The sequence below is a fragment of the Myxine glutinosa genome, chromosome 1, assembly GCF_964187855.1.
Source record: "Myxine glutinosa chromosome 1, kmMyxGlut1.1, whole genome shotgun sequence".
In the NCBI taxonomy this organism is placed as follows: Eukaryota; Metazoa; Chordata; class Myxini; order Myxiniformes; family Myxinidae; genus Myxine; species Myxine glutinosa.
Window position 1 is genome coordinate 95045848 of NC_136261.1, and position 14675 is coordinate 95060522.

General features: G+C 45.8%; 1 protein-coding gene across 1 annotated transcript in view; it reads left to right on the plus strand.

The window, feature by feature from the left end:
• Positions 1-14675, plus strand: part of LOC137426526 (sister chromatid cohesion protein PDS5 homolog B) — a 253471-nt gene that overhangs the window by 146203 nt on the left and 92593 nt on the right. Inside the window, exons 17-19 of the mRNA XM_078774894.1 lie at positions 1782-1894; positions 10300-10399; positions 10560-10723. Of these exons, the coding sequence (XP_078631020.1) occupies positions 1782-1894; positions 10300-10399; positions 10560-10723 (377 nt within the window). The remainder of the gene's footprint in view (positions 1-1781; positions 1895-10299; positions 10400-10559; positions 10724-14675) is intronic.

Here is a 14675-nt window from a genome sequence, read left to right on the forward strand (position 1 = left end):
AAAGAGAAAACAGGATTTTAGAAAGTTTTGCAAATTTATTAAAAAGAAAAAACTGAAATATCACATTGACATAAGTATTCATACCCTTTGCTATGACACTTGAAATTTAGCTCAGGTGCCTCCCATTTCTCTTTATAATATTTGAGATGTTTCTACACCTTGATTGGAGTCCACCTGGGTAAATTCAATTGATTGGACATGATTTGGAAAGGCACACACCTGTCTATATAAGGTCTCACATCTGACAATGCATATCAGAGCAAAAACCAAGCCATGAGGTCGAAGGAACTGCCTGCAGAGCTCAGAGACAGGATTGTGTCGATGCACAGATCTGGGGTAGCCTACAAAAAAAAATGCTGCATTGAAGTTTCCCAAGAACACAGTGGCCTCCGTAATTCTTAAATGGAAGAAGTTTGGAACAACCAGGACTCTTCCTAGAGCTGGCCGCCCGGCCAAACTGAGCAATCGGGGGAGAGGCCTTGGTAAGAGAGGTGACCAAGAACCCGATGGTCACTCTGGCTGAGCTCCAGAGATCCTGTGTGGAGATGGGAGAAACTTCCAGAAGGACGACCATCACTGCAAGACTCCACCGTTCTGGGCTTCATGGCAGAGTTGCCAGACGGAAGCCTCTTCTCAGTGAAAGACACATGAAAGCCGCCCGGAGTTTGCAAAAAAGCACCTAAAGGACTCTCAGACTGTGAGAAACAAGATTCTGTGGTCTGATGGAACCAAGATTGAACTGTTTGGCCTCAATTCTAAGCGTCATGTCTGGAGGAAACCAGGCACCGCTTATCACCTGCTCAATACCATCCCAACGGTGAAGCATGGTGGTGGCAGCATCATGCTGGGGGGTGTTTTTCAGCAGCAGGGACTGGGGGACTGGTCAGGGTTGAGGGAACAATGAACGGAGCAAAGTACAGAGATATCCTTTATGAAAACCTGAAACAGAGCGCTCAGGACCTCAGACTGGACCACAGCCTGGGCCGAAGGTTCACCTTCCAACAGGACAATGACCCGAAGCACACAGCCAAGACAATGCAGGAGTGGCTTAGGAACAACTCTGAAGGTCCTTGAGTGGCCCAGCCAGAGCCCTGACTTGAACCCAATCGAACATCTCTGGAGAGACCTGAAAATGACTGTCCACCGATGGTCCCCATCCAACCTGACAGAGCTTGAGAGGATCTGCAGAGAAGAATGGCAGAAAATCCCCAAATCCAGGTGTGCAAAGCTTGTCGCGTCATACCCAAAGAAGACTCGAGGCTGTAATCGCTGCCAAAGGTGCTTCAACTAAGTTCTGAGTTAAGGGTCTGAATACTTATGTCAATGTGATATTTCAGTTTTTTCTTTTTAATAAATTTGCCAAACTTTCTAAAATCCTGTTTTCTCTTTGTCATTATGGGGTATTGAGTGTAGATTGATGAGGGGAAAAATGAATTTAAACGATTTTAGCATAAGGCTGCAACATAACAAAATGTGAAAAAAGTGAAGGGGTCTGCATACTTTCTGAATGCACTGTATGAATAAACGTGTTCAAAAACACTAGGCCACGTATGTTATGCGGGAGTATAGCTAGTCTATGAGATTAATTGACTTCTTTAGAGTTATTTATCACTGTTTTATAGTACTGTATGACATAGCAATGTTTTGCTGAAAGCTTAAGCATATTTTACATGTTCTCTTATTCCACATTTCACCTTGCTCTCCTCTGTCTTCCTCAGTTAGGGCATTTCCATATAGCAACAAATACTGATAACCTTTTGGGTTTGTTTTCATTTTGTCAGTTGGACATCACGGATCATCTGTTAAAGTATACAGACATGCCAGTGGTTATTGCGACAGTGAAGGTTCTGCTCCATCGAGTTGCAACTTTTCTGGTCGATGCTGAGGCTTTGCTGTGAGTTTAATGTGCAAGCATTCCTTTTGTTACCGCTTGTTTGGGTTTCAATCTTCAAGGTATCTTGGTTAGCTTAGGTGCACTTCTATCAGCTCGGTGCACAGTAAAGATCGTATGCCAGCAACGCTATTTTATCAAACCACTTTACACAGCCAAAGGGAGATCATGACAGAACCTAACCATATCGGGAGAGATGAAGCAAGGGATTCTCCCTGAGCCATCATTGGGATGACAACCTCCAATCTACACACTTCCACCCTCTTTCTTTCATTTGCAATCTGTTTTTGTGATTTTTTTTGTCTATCTGAAAGACTTCCAGGTTGAACATAGCACCTCATACAAAACAATGAATTTAATGTTATTTTGAGAATGAGCAGTTTAATATACATCAACAGCACAGCATGAAGTAAAAAAAAAAAAAATCCAACTTTTTAAAGGCCATTTTCCCTGCTAGAGCAGGTGTTAGCCTTGCGGGCCCCATGACAATCATCATGGTTCCCATTTTGAAGCAATGTTTTTATGGCCGGATTCCCTTCCTGACGCCAACCCTTTATTCACCTCTTATGACACACAGGGATACGGTGTACCTATTCTAAGTCAGGGTACGCACCGGGATCATTCATTCCAGCAAGATGGTACTCAATTTGCCGACCTCGGAAGGACGACAGGCTAAGTCAACCCCCCCTGGCGTTAATTCAACGATCGGCCGGAATTCGACCTCAGGATTCTATGATCCCAAGCCAGCATCCTGACCACTAAGCCAACACCAGGCTAGCACAGCATGAAGTAGCAGAATGTATTTTGTGAGTCCATAACCTTTTTAGACATCATGCTTTATATAGTTTTTTTTTCGCCTTATCTCTCATTGGTGAAGAAGCACTTAGACATTCTAGTAGCCAGATCTTCACCAAAATCTAACCCATTCGTCCTTGTCACACACCCAACTTGTCCACCAAGTTTGTCTGAATCGTCCATAACCTTTTTGAGATATCCTGCTCGCGGAGAGACAAACAAAGACAGGGTTGAAAAAATAACCACCGTCCACCTTTGGTGGCTGAGGTATAAAATGTTACAGACGTGGCTCCTTTTATATACAGGGTGAGTCAAAAGTAGCGCCCGATTTCTGTTTATATATATATATATATATTTCTGTCAGTTGATTGTTTGTTTGACATTTGTATTAGTGTACAAGAAGGTATAAATAAATGAATGACATGTTTATCTAACCATTTATTCGGGGGAAAATTATTACGGAAGTGTACCAAGCGAAGGGAAGTGAAGCCAAGAAAAAAGGGAAAAAGGGAAAACTTTCCCGGAAAGTGGATTGGCCGCCGCGGTCCGATCGAGTGGCCGGCACGCTCCCCAGACCTTACACCTCCAGATTTCTTTCTTTGGGGGCTCATGAAAGACCTTGTTTATCGTGAAAAGCCTCGTACCATTCAGGAATTGAAGGCTCAAATCACTGCAAAGTTTGAGGAAATTGATATCGAACTCTGCAAGCGTGTGTGCCACTCTGTGCCTGCTCGGCTGCAATTGTGCATCGATCACGAGGGAGGGCACTTTGAAAATTGCAAGTAAAAAAGCTTGGTACACTTCCGTAATAATTTTCCCCTGAATAAATGGTTAGATAAACATGTCATTCATTTATTTCTACCTTCTTGTACACTGTAATACAAATGGCAAACAATCAATCAACTGACAGAAATATATATATATATATATATATATATATATATATATATATATATATATATATATAAAAACAGAAATCGGGCGCTACTTTTGACTCACCCTGTATATACAGTGCCTTCAGAAAGTACTCACAACACTCGATTTTTTTTCACATTTTGTTGTTTCAGCCTGAATTTAAAATGGATTAAATTTAGTTGTTTTTTTTTTGTCGCTGATCTACAAGGAATACCCCATAATGTCAAATTGTAATTTTCTTTTTTTTCAGAAATTTTTACGAAACCATTAAAAATGAAATGCTGAAATGTCTAGAATCGATAAGTATTGTTATGAATTTGGGGTAGGGGGAATATCTAGATCCAGGTAGATCTGCATAGGTAGGTGCTCTGATGATCGTGATAGAAGAACCATCTCTATGTACAGTAAGTCAGGGACCTGTAGACCGAATGTCGGATTAAGTGTGTACCTGTGATCATACGAGGATGATCTGGTGATAAATCGTTTTTTTTTTTTTGTTTTTTTTTGTATACAGAGTCGAGGCTCGTGAAAGAGCTAACATTTATCAAACAAACAAATCAAACAAACAAGTAAACAAAGTATATAAAAGTGGGAGCGGTCGACAAGATGGGGAGAGAAGGGGAGGAAGCACACAAACACAACATTTGAGGGCAGGAACATCGGGAGATGTGTGGGAGGCAGAGGGCCTGGGGGGAGGCAGGATAGGGATAAAACGCAAGGACACCAAGGACTTCCAGGAAAGAAGACAAAAGTCACCTCAAAAAAGTGGATTTGGGGTGAAATTAGCGGGGGTAGAAAAGATGAAAGGTTTTGGATTGGGGAAGATAAGAGATGGTGGTGAACAGCCGTTTTAAAGACCTGGAGGGAGGAGTGGGATTGAAGAGAGTGAGGGAGTTTGTTCCAGAGGCGGGAGAAAAGAGGAATGAAGGAGTGAAGGTGAGCAGAGAGTCTTGATTTTGGCAGTTTAACCATAAGAGGGTTGCAGGCAGATCTTGTGCGACCTGCAGGAATATTTGGGGGACAGAGCCCAGAGAGAGCTGGGGGAGCAAGGCCGGAGAGGAGTCGGTAGAAGACGGAAAGACCACCAACCTGCCTGCGGTGAGTAAGTGAAAGGCCCTCCGAGATAGCATCATCGCGGGAGATTCCAATGATTCTGAACGCTTTGGTTTCAACAGCGTGAAGACGAGCTAGGTGTGAGGCAGGAGCACCAGCCCAGAGGGGAGAGCAGTATTCCATTGAGCTGCGGATGAAAGCCTTGTATGTGGTGAGGAGCTCAGGTGTGCCAAGGAAGGACTTCGCACGACGGAGGATGCCCAGTCGGCGACTGGCTTTGGAGGCCAGCTTGGAAATGTGGTTTTCCCAGGAAAGATCATGGCAGATAGTGAGACCCAAAAGCTTGAGTGACAGAACTTCTTGGAGAGGATTATTCAGAAAGTAGATGGGAGGGTTGTCCAGTCGGTCTTTTCGGAGAGACAACGTAAGAGTGTGAGATTTGTCAGGATTGAAAGACATGTTCCACTTGTTTGCCCAGTCTGTGATTTTGTCCAGGTCTGCAGAGAGTGAAGAGGCTGCAGACTGCCGATCTGAGGGATGAGGAATGGAGCGGCAGAGAGTGGAGTCATCAGCAAAGAGATAGAGAGGATTTTGAAGAGAGTCAGAGAGATCATTGATGAAGACCAGAAAAAGCACAGGGCCCAGAACACTGCCTTGGGGAACTCCAGCCTGAACAGGAAGAGGAGATGAGAGAAACCCATTCAGGGCCACACGTTGACTACGACGAGAGAGGAAGTCGCCAGCCATGCGTGGAGATTTCCATGGATACCAAAGGAGGAGAGTTTGGTGAGCAGAGCGGGGTGCCAGACCGTATCGAAGGCACGTGATATGTTGAGGGAGACAGAATTAGTTATAGGGAATAAGGATAAGACTCCATTGTATGTGAAACCTCTGTGATCATACCTGTGTCCCGTATGGCAACGCAATCTTGTACATTAGATAGGCCCATTAGTGCACCACATTAATTAATTCCACACCACCACAATAAGACTGATCAGAAGAACCAACAGGCAGCAGCCGCGCAGTACGGCACCATGGCAAGCAAACATCGCGCAGGCAGGCCGAGAGACACGAACAGAAGGACCCCGTAACACGAGTGCCGATTGGAGAGCAGGACGATGAAGGACGTGCCACTCTGACTGGCCACCGAAAAATGACGATGACCAAAAGGCGCGAACATTTGGCCAGTCGATGTGGAGGGCGCGAAGGAGGACGCAACAAGTGACGTGCTGATTGGAGGAGAAGCGCCGGTGACGTCAAGGCACGGGCGGTAAAACTACGGGCAAGCGGACATTTGGTCTCTTCTCGTTCTTGGATCCATCCTGCCTGGACCTCCGTCTCGACCCTTCTTCTCGCTTTGGCTTCTGCCCTTCCCAGACCTTCCTTCTGCCCTTGCCTTTCACTCCGTTTGGACCCTTCTCCCTTTTGCGAACCGTGAATTACCTGTTGGATGACGGACGTTGGAGCGCCATCGATTCTCCTCCCTGGCGTTCACGTGCGAGCGAGGCTTGCGACTGGAGCGGGCGAGACCGGGGCAAGCGAGTGGCTCGGCCTAGCAGTGTGCGACGGGGGCGCATCGAGGCCTGTCTTCCCACCGACTGGAGCTGCGTCGGACGATGCGCTCGAGCTGGAGAATTCCTGACGACCCGACATTCAGACAGATAAGACGCATCCACAAACACGACGAGTTATTTTTGATTATCCTTCCATCTGTGCTGCATGTGAAGTCTGTGCGTGGGGATGTCCCAACCTAGGTCTTAGTTTTTCCGTCGCGTTCGTTGTTATCGGGTCCATAATAAATATTTATTTTTGTACCATAAATTCCGTGTTCGTTCGTGAGTTAATTTTCAGGTTGAAGACATCGGACCGTCAGGTAAGCGCGGCATCCTCCCCCAATCTCCCGGCTCGTGTGTCGATCCGCCATTGAATTTATTGTCGCCTCGATTATCCATCCGTGGCATACTCTCGGTGCTAACTGAGAGCAACTGCACGACAGTATTCAACCACTTTGATATGACACTCCAAATTGAGCTCAGGTGCATCCAGCTTCCTTTGGTCATCCTTGAGATGTCTCTGCAACTTGAATGGAGTCCACCTGTGACCAATTGAAATGATTTTTTTTTGTATGCAAGATCAAGGCTCGTGTAAGAGCTAACATTAATCACAAAAAAATAAAATACAGACACATAAAACATAATAAAGGGAGCGGGAGACAAGATGGGGAGAGAGAGGGAAGCACACAAGGACAACAGTAGAGAACGGGGACATCGGGAGATCTGTGGGAGGGAGAGGGCTTGGGGGGGAGGAGGCATGGGAAGGGCAGGGGCAGGGTTGAGAGAGGTATAAAACACATGGACACTGCTAGGACTTCCAGGAAAGAAGTCGGTATTTGAAGAAAGTGGATCTGGGGTGAATTAACGGGGGTAGAAAAGATCAAGGTTTTGGATGGGGGAAGATAAGAGATGGTGGTGAACAGCTGTTTTAAAGACCTGGAGGGAGGAGTGGGATTCAAGAGAGTGAGGGAGTTCCAGAGACTGGAGAAAAGAGGATTGAAAGAGTCAAGGTGAGCAGAGAGTCTTGATTTTGCCAGTTTCACCAGAAGAGGGTTGCTGACAGATCTTGTGCGACCTGTAGGAATATTTGGGGAACAGAGCAGAGACAGAGCTGGGGAGCTAGGCCGGATAGGAGTCGGTATAAGAGAGAAAGACCACCTACCTGCCTGCGGTGAGTGAGTGAAAGGCCCTCGGAGTTAGTTTCATCGCGAGAGATTCCAATGATTCTGAAAGCTTTGGTTTCAACAGCGTGAAGCTGAGCTAGGTGAGAGTCAGGAGCACCAGCCCAGAGGGGAGAGCAGTATTCCATTGAGCTGCGGATGAAAGCCTTGTATGTGGTGAGGAGCTCAGGTGTGCCAAGAAAGGACTTTTCACGATGGAGGATTCCCAGTCGGTGACTGGCTTTGGAGGCCAGCTTTGGAATGTGGTTTTTCCCAGGAAAGATCATGGCAGATAGTGAGACCCAAAAGCTTGAGTGACAGAACTTCTTGGAGTGGATTGTTGAGAAAGTAGATGGGAGGGTTGTCCAGTCGGTCTTTTCGAAGAGACATAGTGAGAGTGTGAGATTTGTCAGGATTGAAAGACATGTTCCACTTGTTTGACCAGTCTGTAAACTTTTTTCCAGGTCTGCAGAGAGTGAGGAGGCTGCAGACTGCCGATCTGAGGGATGAGGTATGGATCGGCAGAGAGTGGAGTCATCAGCAAAGAGATAGAGAGGATTTTCCAGAGAGTCGGAAAGATCATTGATGAAGACCAGAAAATGCACAGGGCCCAGAACACTGCCTTGGGGAACTCCAGCCTGAACAGGAAGGGGAGAAGAGAGAAATCCATTCAGGGCCACACGTTGACTATGACCAAAGAGGGACTCCACAAGCCATGCGTGGAGATTTCCATGGATACCATTGGAGGAGAGTTTGATGAGCAGACCGGGGTGCCAGACCGTATCGAAGGCACGTGATATGTCAAGGGAGACAGCTCTGATTTCCTGTCTGGCATTGAGGACCTCCATACATTGTTGAGACAGCAGAAGCAGCATGTCCAGAGTAGAATGACCTGGTCTGAATCCAAATTCATGATCCGAGATCAAGCCATTGGAGAAGAGGAAGGATTTGATGTCAGAAGCGATGATTGATTCCATGACCTTGCTGATTATTGGGAGCAGGCTGATTGGTCTGTAGTTGCAAGGATCTGTTTTTGCACATTTTTTGTGTAAAGCGGTAATGTTTGCTGATTTCCAAGATGCTGGCAGATGACCTTGAGCAAAAGACAGGGTGAATAGAACAGAGAGAGGGTGAGATAGAACGGCAGAGCAAGATTTTAGTACCCGTGGGCTGATGCCGTCTGGTCCAGTTGCAGAATCAGAGTCGAGATTTGACAAAAACTTATCCACCTTGTCAGGAGAGAAGGACACAGAGTCCAGGAGCGGCTGGGTTCGACTGGGTAAGGTGGGTACAGAGAGAGATGGGTTTGGGACACAAGATTTTGAGGCAAACACAGAGATGAGGCATTCGGCTTTTTCACATGCGGTGTCAGCTGTGTAGCTGTTTGAGGTAAGGGAGGGGATGGAAGGGGAACAAACACCAGAAACAGATTTGAACAGACACCACCAGGATTTGGAGGAGGGAGACAGTTTTGATAGTTCAGTCTTGAGAGTCGAGAGATATCGTTTCCTGGCTCTCCTGAGGGTAGACACACACTTGTTCCGAGCTTTGTGAAAAGAACTGAGATTGCCTTCAGTTGGATTAGCCTTCCATGAGGCGAAGGCAAGTTGTTTCATGGCAACTGCCTCACCACAAGCTTCAGTGTACCATGGATGGGAGGAAGGGTATGACAACTGAAGACGAGATGGGATAAATCTGTGCATGAGAGAGAGAGCAGTTTACTTTGGAAGAATTCCCAGGAAGAGTTGATGTCAGAGGCAGTAGAGATGGGAGACCAGTCCAGAATGATTGATGGCTGTTTGAAGACCGTGCCAGTCTGCCTGAGTGAAATGCCAGACTCATCGAAGTTGAGGAGGCTCTCTGAGAATGGCCAGAGAGATATCCACTTTAACAAGCACATGATCAGAAGAACCGATTGGAGCAAAAGAGCAGCAGACATTTGCATCGAAGTTTATCATAACAAGTCTAGAAGAGAAGATGCTCCGTTCGTTGACTGAGATGAGATCCGGGACGGGAAATTGACAGATTGTGTCAGTCCCAATGAGTTGCAGAAGTCCTTTGCTGAGATGCCATGGCTGGTGAGAAAGAAACCCACACCCAGCCAGCTGGCATGGTGACAGTTGAAATAGCCACATATGAGGAAGAGAGAGTTTGGATGAGTGGATAGAGGTTGTTGAGTGTTGCCAGACAGCGAAATGTAAATGGAGTCATCACTGTTTGGAGGACGGTACTAAACACATATTAACAAAAGGTGGGAGTGGAGAGGAAGCCGTAGCCAGAGGAATGGCTTCAGAACAAGAATGTGAAAGTGCTTGAGTGCCCCAGCCAAAGCCCAGACTTGAATCCCATTGAGAATCTGTGGAAAGACTTGAAGATTGCTGTTCACCGACACTCCCCATCCAACTTGACAGAGCTTGAGCAAATCTGCAAGGAAGAATGGGAGAAACTCCCCAAATCCAGATGTGCAAAACTGTTACAGACACACCCAATAAGGCTCTAAGCTGTAATCGCTGCCAAAAGCACTTCTATAAAGTAATGACTCAGGGGGTTGAATACTTATCTAAATTAGATATTTCTGTATTTCCTTTTGTAAAACTTTCTAAAAATAAAAAATGAAAATAAAAATCGATTTTGACATTATGGGGTATTTGTAGATCAGTGACAAAAAAAATCTCAATTCAATCCATTTTAAGTTAAGGCTGTAACACAACAAAATGTGAAAAAAGTCAAGGGGTGTGAATACTTTCTGAAGGCTCTATATATGTATAGATTTTTAACTGTAGACATTGGTTCGTTGTGATTTTCATGATAGCAATTGTACATCACACCCCGTTATAAGCTCTAAATGTCCTTTCCAACTGCATGCAGTTTTTTTGTTGTTTTCTGCTTTATCACTGCATGAAATAAGTGCACATTTTTCTTGCATTGTTAGGGTGTTGATGTGCCATTTGGATCACTTGCTGCACAGTGAAGATGAGGAAGATGATATGGGCAATCTTTCTTCTATACTTGCTGGATTTGAGCTGTTGCGGGTAAGCTTGCAGTATGATGAAAGGTGATTGTCACGATGGGCTGTAACATAAATGAGGATTACTTTTTAGTTTAAGTTTGGTTGCTGTTGGTGAAATGTAATTGTGATCAGTGTTTTAATGTTTCAGAATGGTGTGTATGTATGTGTGCACACATGCGCAGGTTCTGTCATTTATGCATGCGGCAGTGTTCCAGCAAGAACTAGTGTACGAGTTTTTGCTCGCCTGGCTGCGTCTCCCCAAAGCAAATGAAATATACAATGCGGTGCTTCAGATTCTGCGTAACACAGGCTCTCGTATTGAAAAAGATTTTCCTCATATTACAATGTATGGAGCTTGCATTTTTTGCTTCCATTTTGTATCTAAGTTTGTATACCCGTGGAAGAACTGAACCACAAAGGATTGTTTGACATACCTACTGTTACGTGTTCCTCCCCGACCTGGTCTCGGTATACCTCAGAACCCCGAGAGAGGCCACGGCAGAAAAATATATGATTCGGTGTCCGTAATCAACAGTGAAACCACACCAAGGATTATAAACGACCAGATGTATTAAATAACTCAACGGGGACCCCGGCGATGAGGCGATGAAAGAGGTGTAGGCAAGGCGTGGACCGTCACGTGGTCCAAACCAACAGCACACTGGCGGCGGACAGGGAAATCCCAAAGAGGCGATCCAGACGTGCACATTCACTGTTCAATCAGCGAACCGCAGGGTAATCTTCAAACGCCGCTGTCGCGCACACACATCCCCGGCAGACGGCCGGAGGACGAGAAAAGTTGACGCGTACCAAAACCTTTTTCAGTGAACGCAGCGCGCGGTGCAAAATGGCGGACGGCTCTTACTCGAGCCGCAGCCTCTAGGCGAGGATTCTCCGGAACCTCTTTGCCTATGCCTGACTACGCAGGCTTCTCAATACTCCAGCGAAAACAGATATCGCACGAAATTCCTTTCGAGGACTCAAAGTTCACTCGCGATGTATGCTCGACCACGCTCGGTACGGAGCTTCAAGACACGTCTTTTCCTGTCTCCTCACGCCTTCTTCTTCCTCTCTGTCGTCGTCTTCCGGCTTCCTGTCTCTTTTCCATGAGCGTTTTTAACCTTTTAACCACAATAACCCTTTCCCTTAAACAACAATAACCATAATACTTAGAACCAACAATAATAATAATAACAACAATAATAATAAGTGCCGAATCCGTAACACTTCCCCCCCTCAAGAAAGAAAGTTTGAACACAGCGAAAACTTTCTTTGCAGGCAAACTCTTTAAACCAACAAAAGTAAACTCACAACCCAAATCATCCATTCCCGTGAGCAACAATACTCAATATTCCCCAAAAAGAAAGCAACAAAACTTCGAACAACCCACAGAGATTTCCAAAGTTAATTCACTCTGGACAAAGCATCAGCAACGACATTGTCCCTGCCCTTTACATGTTCAATTTCCCCGTCAGACTCCTGCAAAGCCAAACTCCATCTCATCACCCTCTGATTTTTTTACTTTTAGTTTCTTCTGAATGAAGGTTAAGGGGTAGTGATCACAATCCAAAGTCAAACAAATCTACAGCACTTTTCTCCGGGAGGCCGAGCTGAAAGCCAGATTCCATGGTGGTTGGGTGCTGAGGCCTGGAAGTATTCACTACATGGACGCCTTTAGGAACGTGGAGTTCACGGTTAGTCCGTGCGGGAAAGTTCACTACATGGACGCCTTTAGGAACGTGGCGTTCCCGGTTAATCCGTGTAGGAATTTTTGCTCGGCTGCTCCGCAGTATTCAGTGCTTCAACTCTTTCTAACTTTCGTAATTATCACAGTTGGACCGCTTGTCACTGTAGTCACGTAAATAGCGGTCTCCTTCTCGGCCACTACCTTATTAATCATTCCTTTGGGAGCTGCCGTAACTCTGGGAGCCTCCATAATAATATCGACTGCGTCCACCACCGAAACTACCGCCACGTTTTCCTCTTCTGTAGCCCCCTCGACGCCTACGGCCTGCCTTCTCTACGGCTATGGTCCGACCCTCCAAATCCTTACCATTCCAATCCGTCTCTGCCTCTTTGGCATCCTTTGTGTTTTCAAACGTGACAAAGCCAAACCCTCTTGACTTTTGCGTTTCCCTGTCTTTTACCAGCCACACCTCCAGAAGCGGTCCATATTTGCTAAAGACAGCGGTCAGAACTTCTTCCTTTGTTTTGAAGTTCAGTCTCCCTCCAAATAACTTGTCAAATTTGCCGCCATCCCGAACTGGCGTGGTGTTATTTTCCCTACTGGGCTTTCTAACAACCACCGGGTTACCAGAAACTTGACCACCGGCCAAATCATTCCCGATAATAAAAGAGATTCCCTCTACAGGAAGAGTGGCTTGTAAACCTACGGTGACCGGTCCTGACACCAAATCAGACCTCAAATGGATGACATGAAGTGGACCTCTAACACAGCCACCAATCCCCTGTAAACGAACACTATCACCAGTTGCCGTCTCCTCTGACGAGGGCAAAATGCCTTCAAGCATCAAAGATTAATGTGCTCCTGTGTCCCTCAATACCCTAACCGGTTTCTGGTTAGTCGAGTCTCCATCCAGTGACACACACCCTTCTGAAATAAATGGTTGGTAACCCTTTTGAGGGCGATTTCCCACATTTGCCATTGCATTCGGAGTTGTACTAGTCGAACTCCGCTCCTGATTTCCCTTCTCCAGAGCATAACAGTGGGACATCAAGTGTCCATGTTTATGGCAAAAAGCGCAAGTAGGCCCGGAGGGGAACCTTGTGGTCTGCGTCGAGCCCCCCGGAAGATACGTCTGCCTTGGAACTGTTGTCTTCTGATTTCTAGAAGTCGTGGTATCAGAGTGGTCCTCATAGTCATCTCGAGGCCGCCCCCATGAATTTTCCTTCTCCGCCTCTGATGTACCATAGTTCCCCTGGCTAGGTCTAGGCGAGAAGTTAGGTTTGTGGAACCCCATCCTGTGTGTTAAGGCATAGTAATCTGCCATGGTTGCTGCCTCATACAACTTTGGTACTTTCCTTTCCTCCAGATGTACTTTAATGTCCTCATGGACACACTGTTGGAATTCCTCCACCAGGACTCGCACCACCGATCAAACATGTTTTCTTTCACTCTGGCAAACTCCACATGGGTCTCACTCTCCCTCTTCCTTGCATTCCGGAATTTTTGCCGGTTAGCTTCAGGAACCAATTCATAGGCTTTGAGAATGTTTTTCTTCACTATCTCATAATCTGCACATTGGTCAATCGGCAAAGCCGAATAAATCTCTTGAGCTTTACCCACCAGAACACTTTGCACTAACATGGTCCAGGACTCCTCCGGCCATTTTAGGAGTTGAGCCACTTTCCCAAAGTGTGAAAAAAATTTGGCTACCTCCTTTTCATTGAAGGGTGGGACCAGCCTCACATGTCTGCCAACATCCCAGGTGTTCTGACTAGGTGTCGAACCAGTCGGCATGGATGGTACCTCTCCCCGTTCTTTCATTAAATCCAGCTCCTTGAGTTTAAGTTCCTGCTGAAGCGCCATTTCACGGTCCTTTAACTCCCTTTCGGCTTTTCTCTCCTCTGCTTCGCATTCCCTTGCAGTTCTCCTTTCCTCTGCTTTTTTCTCTCCTCTTCTTTCTTCGAGTTCTCTTTCAACTCTCCTTTCCTCTGCTCTTTCTTGTGCTTTTTTTATCTTCTAACCTTTCCTGGAGTCCTCGTTCCTGTTCTGCTCTTTCCTTTTCTGCTTTCCTTTCCTCTGCTTTTAACCTTTCCTGGCTCTGCAATTGCATCTCCAGCTTCCGGAGCTCCACATTTTCTTGTTCCTCGGGTAACCAATCCAAGGCTCCCTCTTCCCATGTTCCTTGTCCCACCAGAGATTCTATCACCAATCTCTGCATCTCTGCTTTCCTCATATTCATTCGAACCTCCAAGCTAAAATGTCTGGCCAATACCAAGAGGTCCGATTTTAGTAACGCTCTGAACTGTGCCTCACTAGGGGTCGTTGCAAACTTCTCTGCGTCAAACTCCATGGTGACTATTGTTAACACCTGTTAACCTTCACACAAGAAATTTAAAAACACCAAAAAAAATTTTGTTTGTTTTTGGAAAAATTTGGGAATGTTGGAAAAAGTTCCAAATTTGGGAATTCTGGGAATGTTAGGGAATTCTTTCCCAGACAATTTAAGGAATATATATATATATTTTTTTTTAAATATATATCCCGGACGAAGACCCAATTTCGAGCCCACGAGTCAATTGGACGAGCCCCCAATTTCTGTTACGTGTTCCTC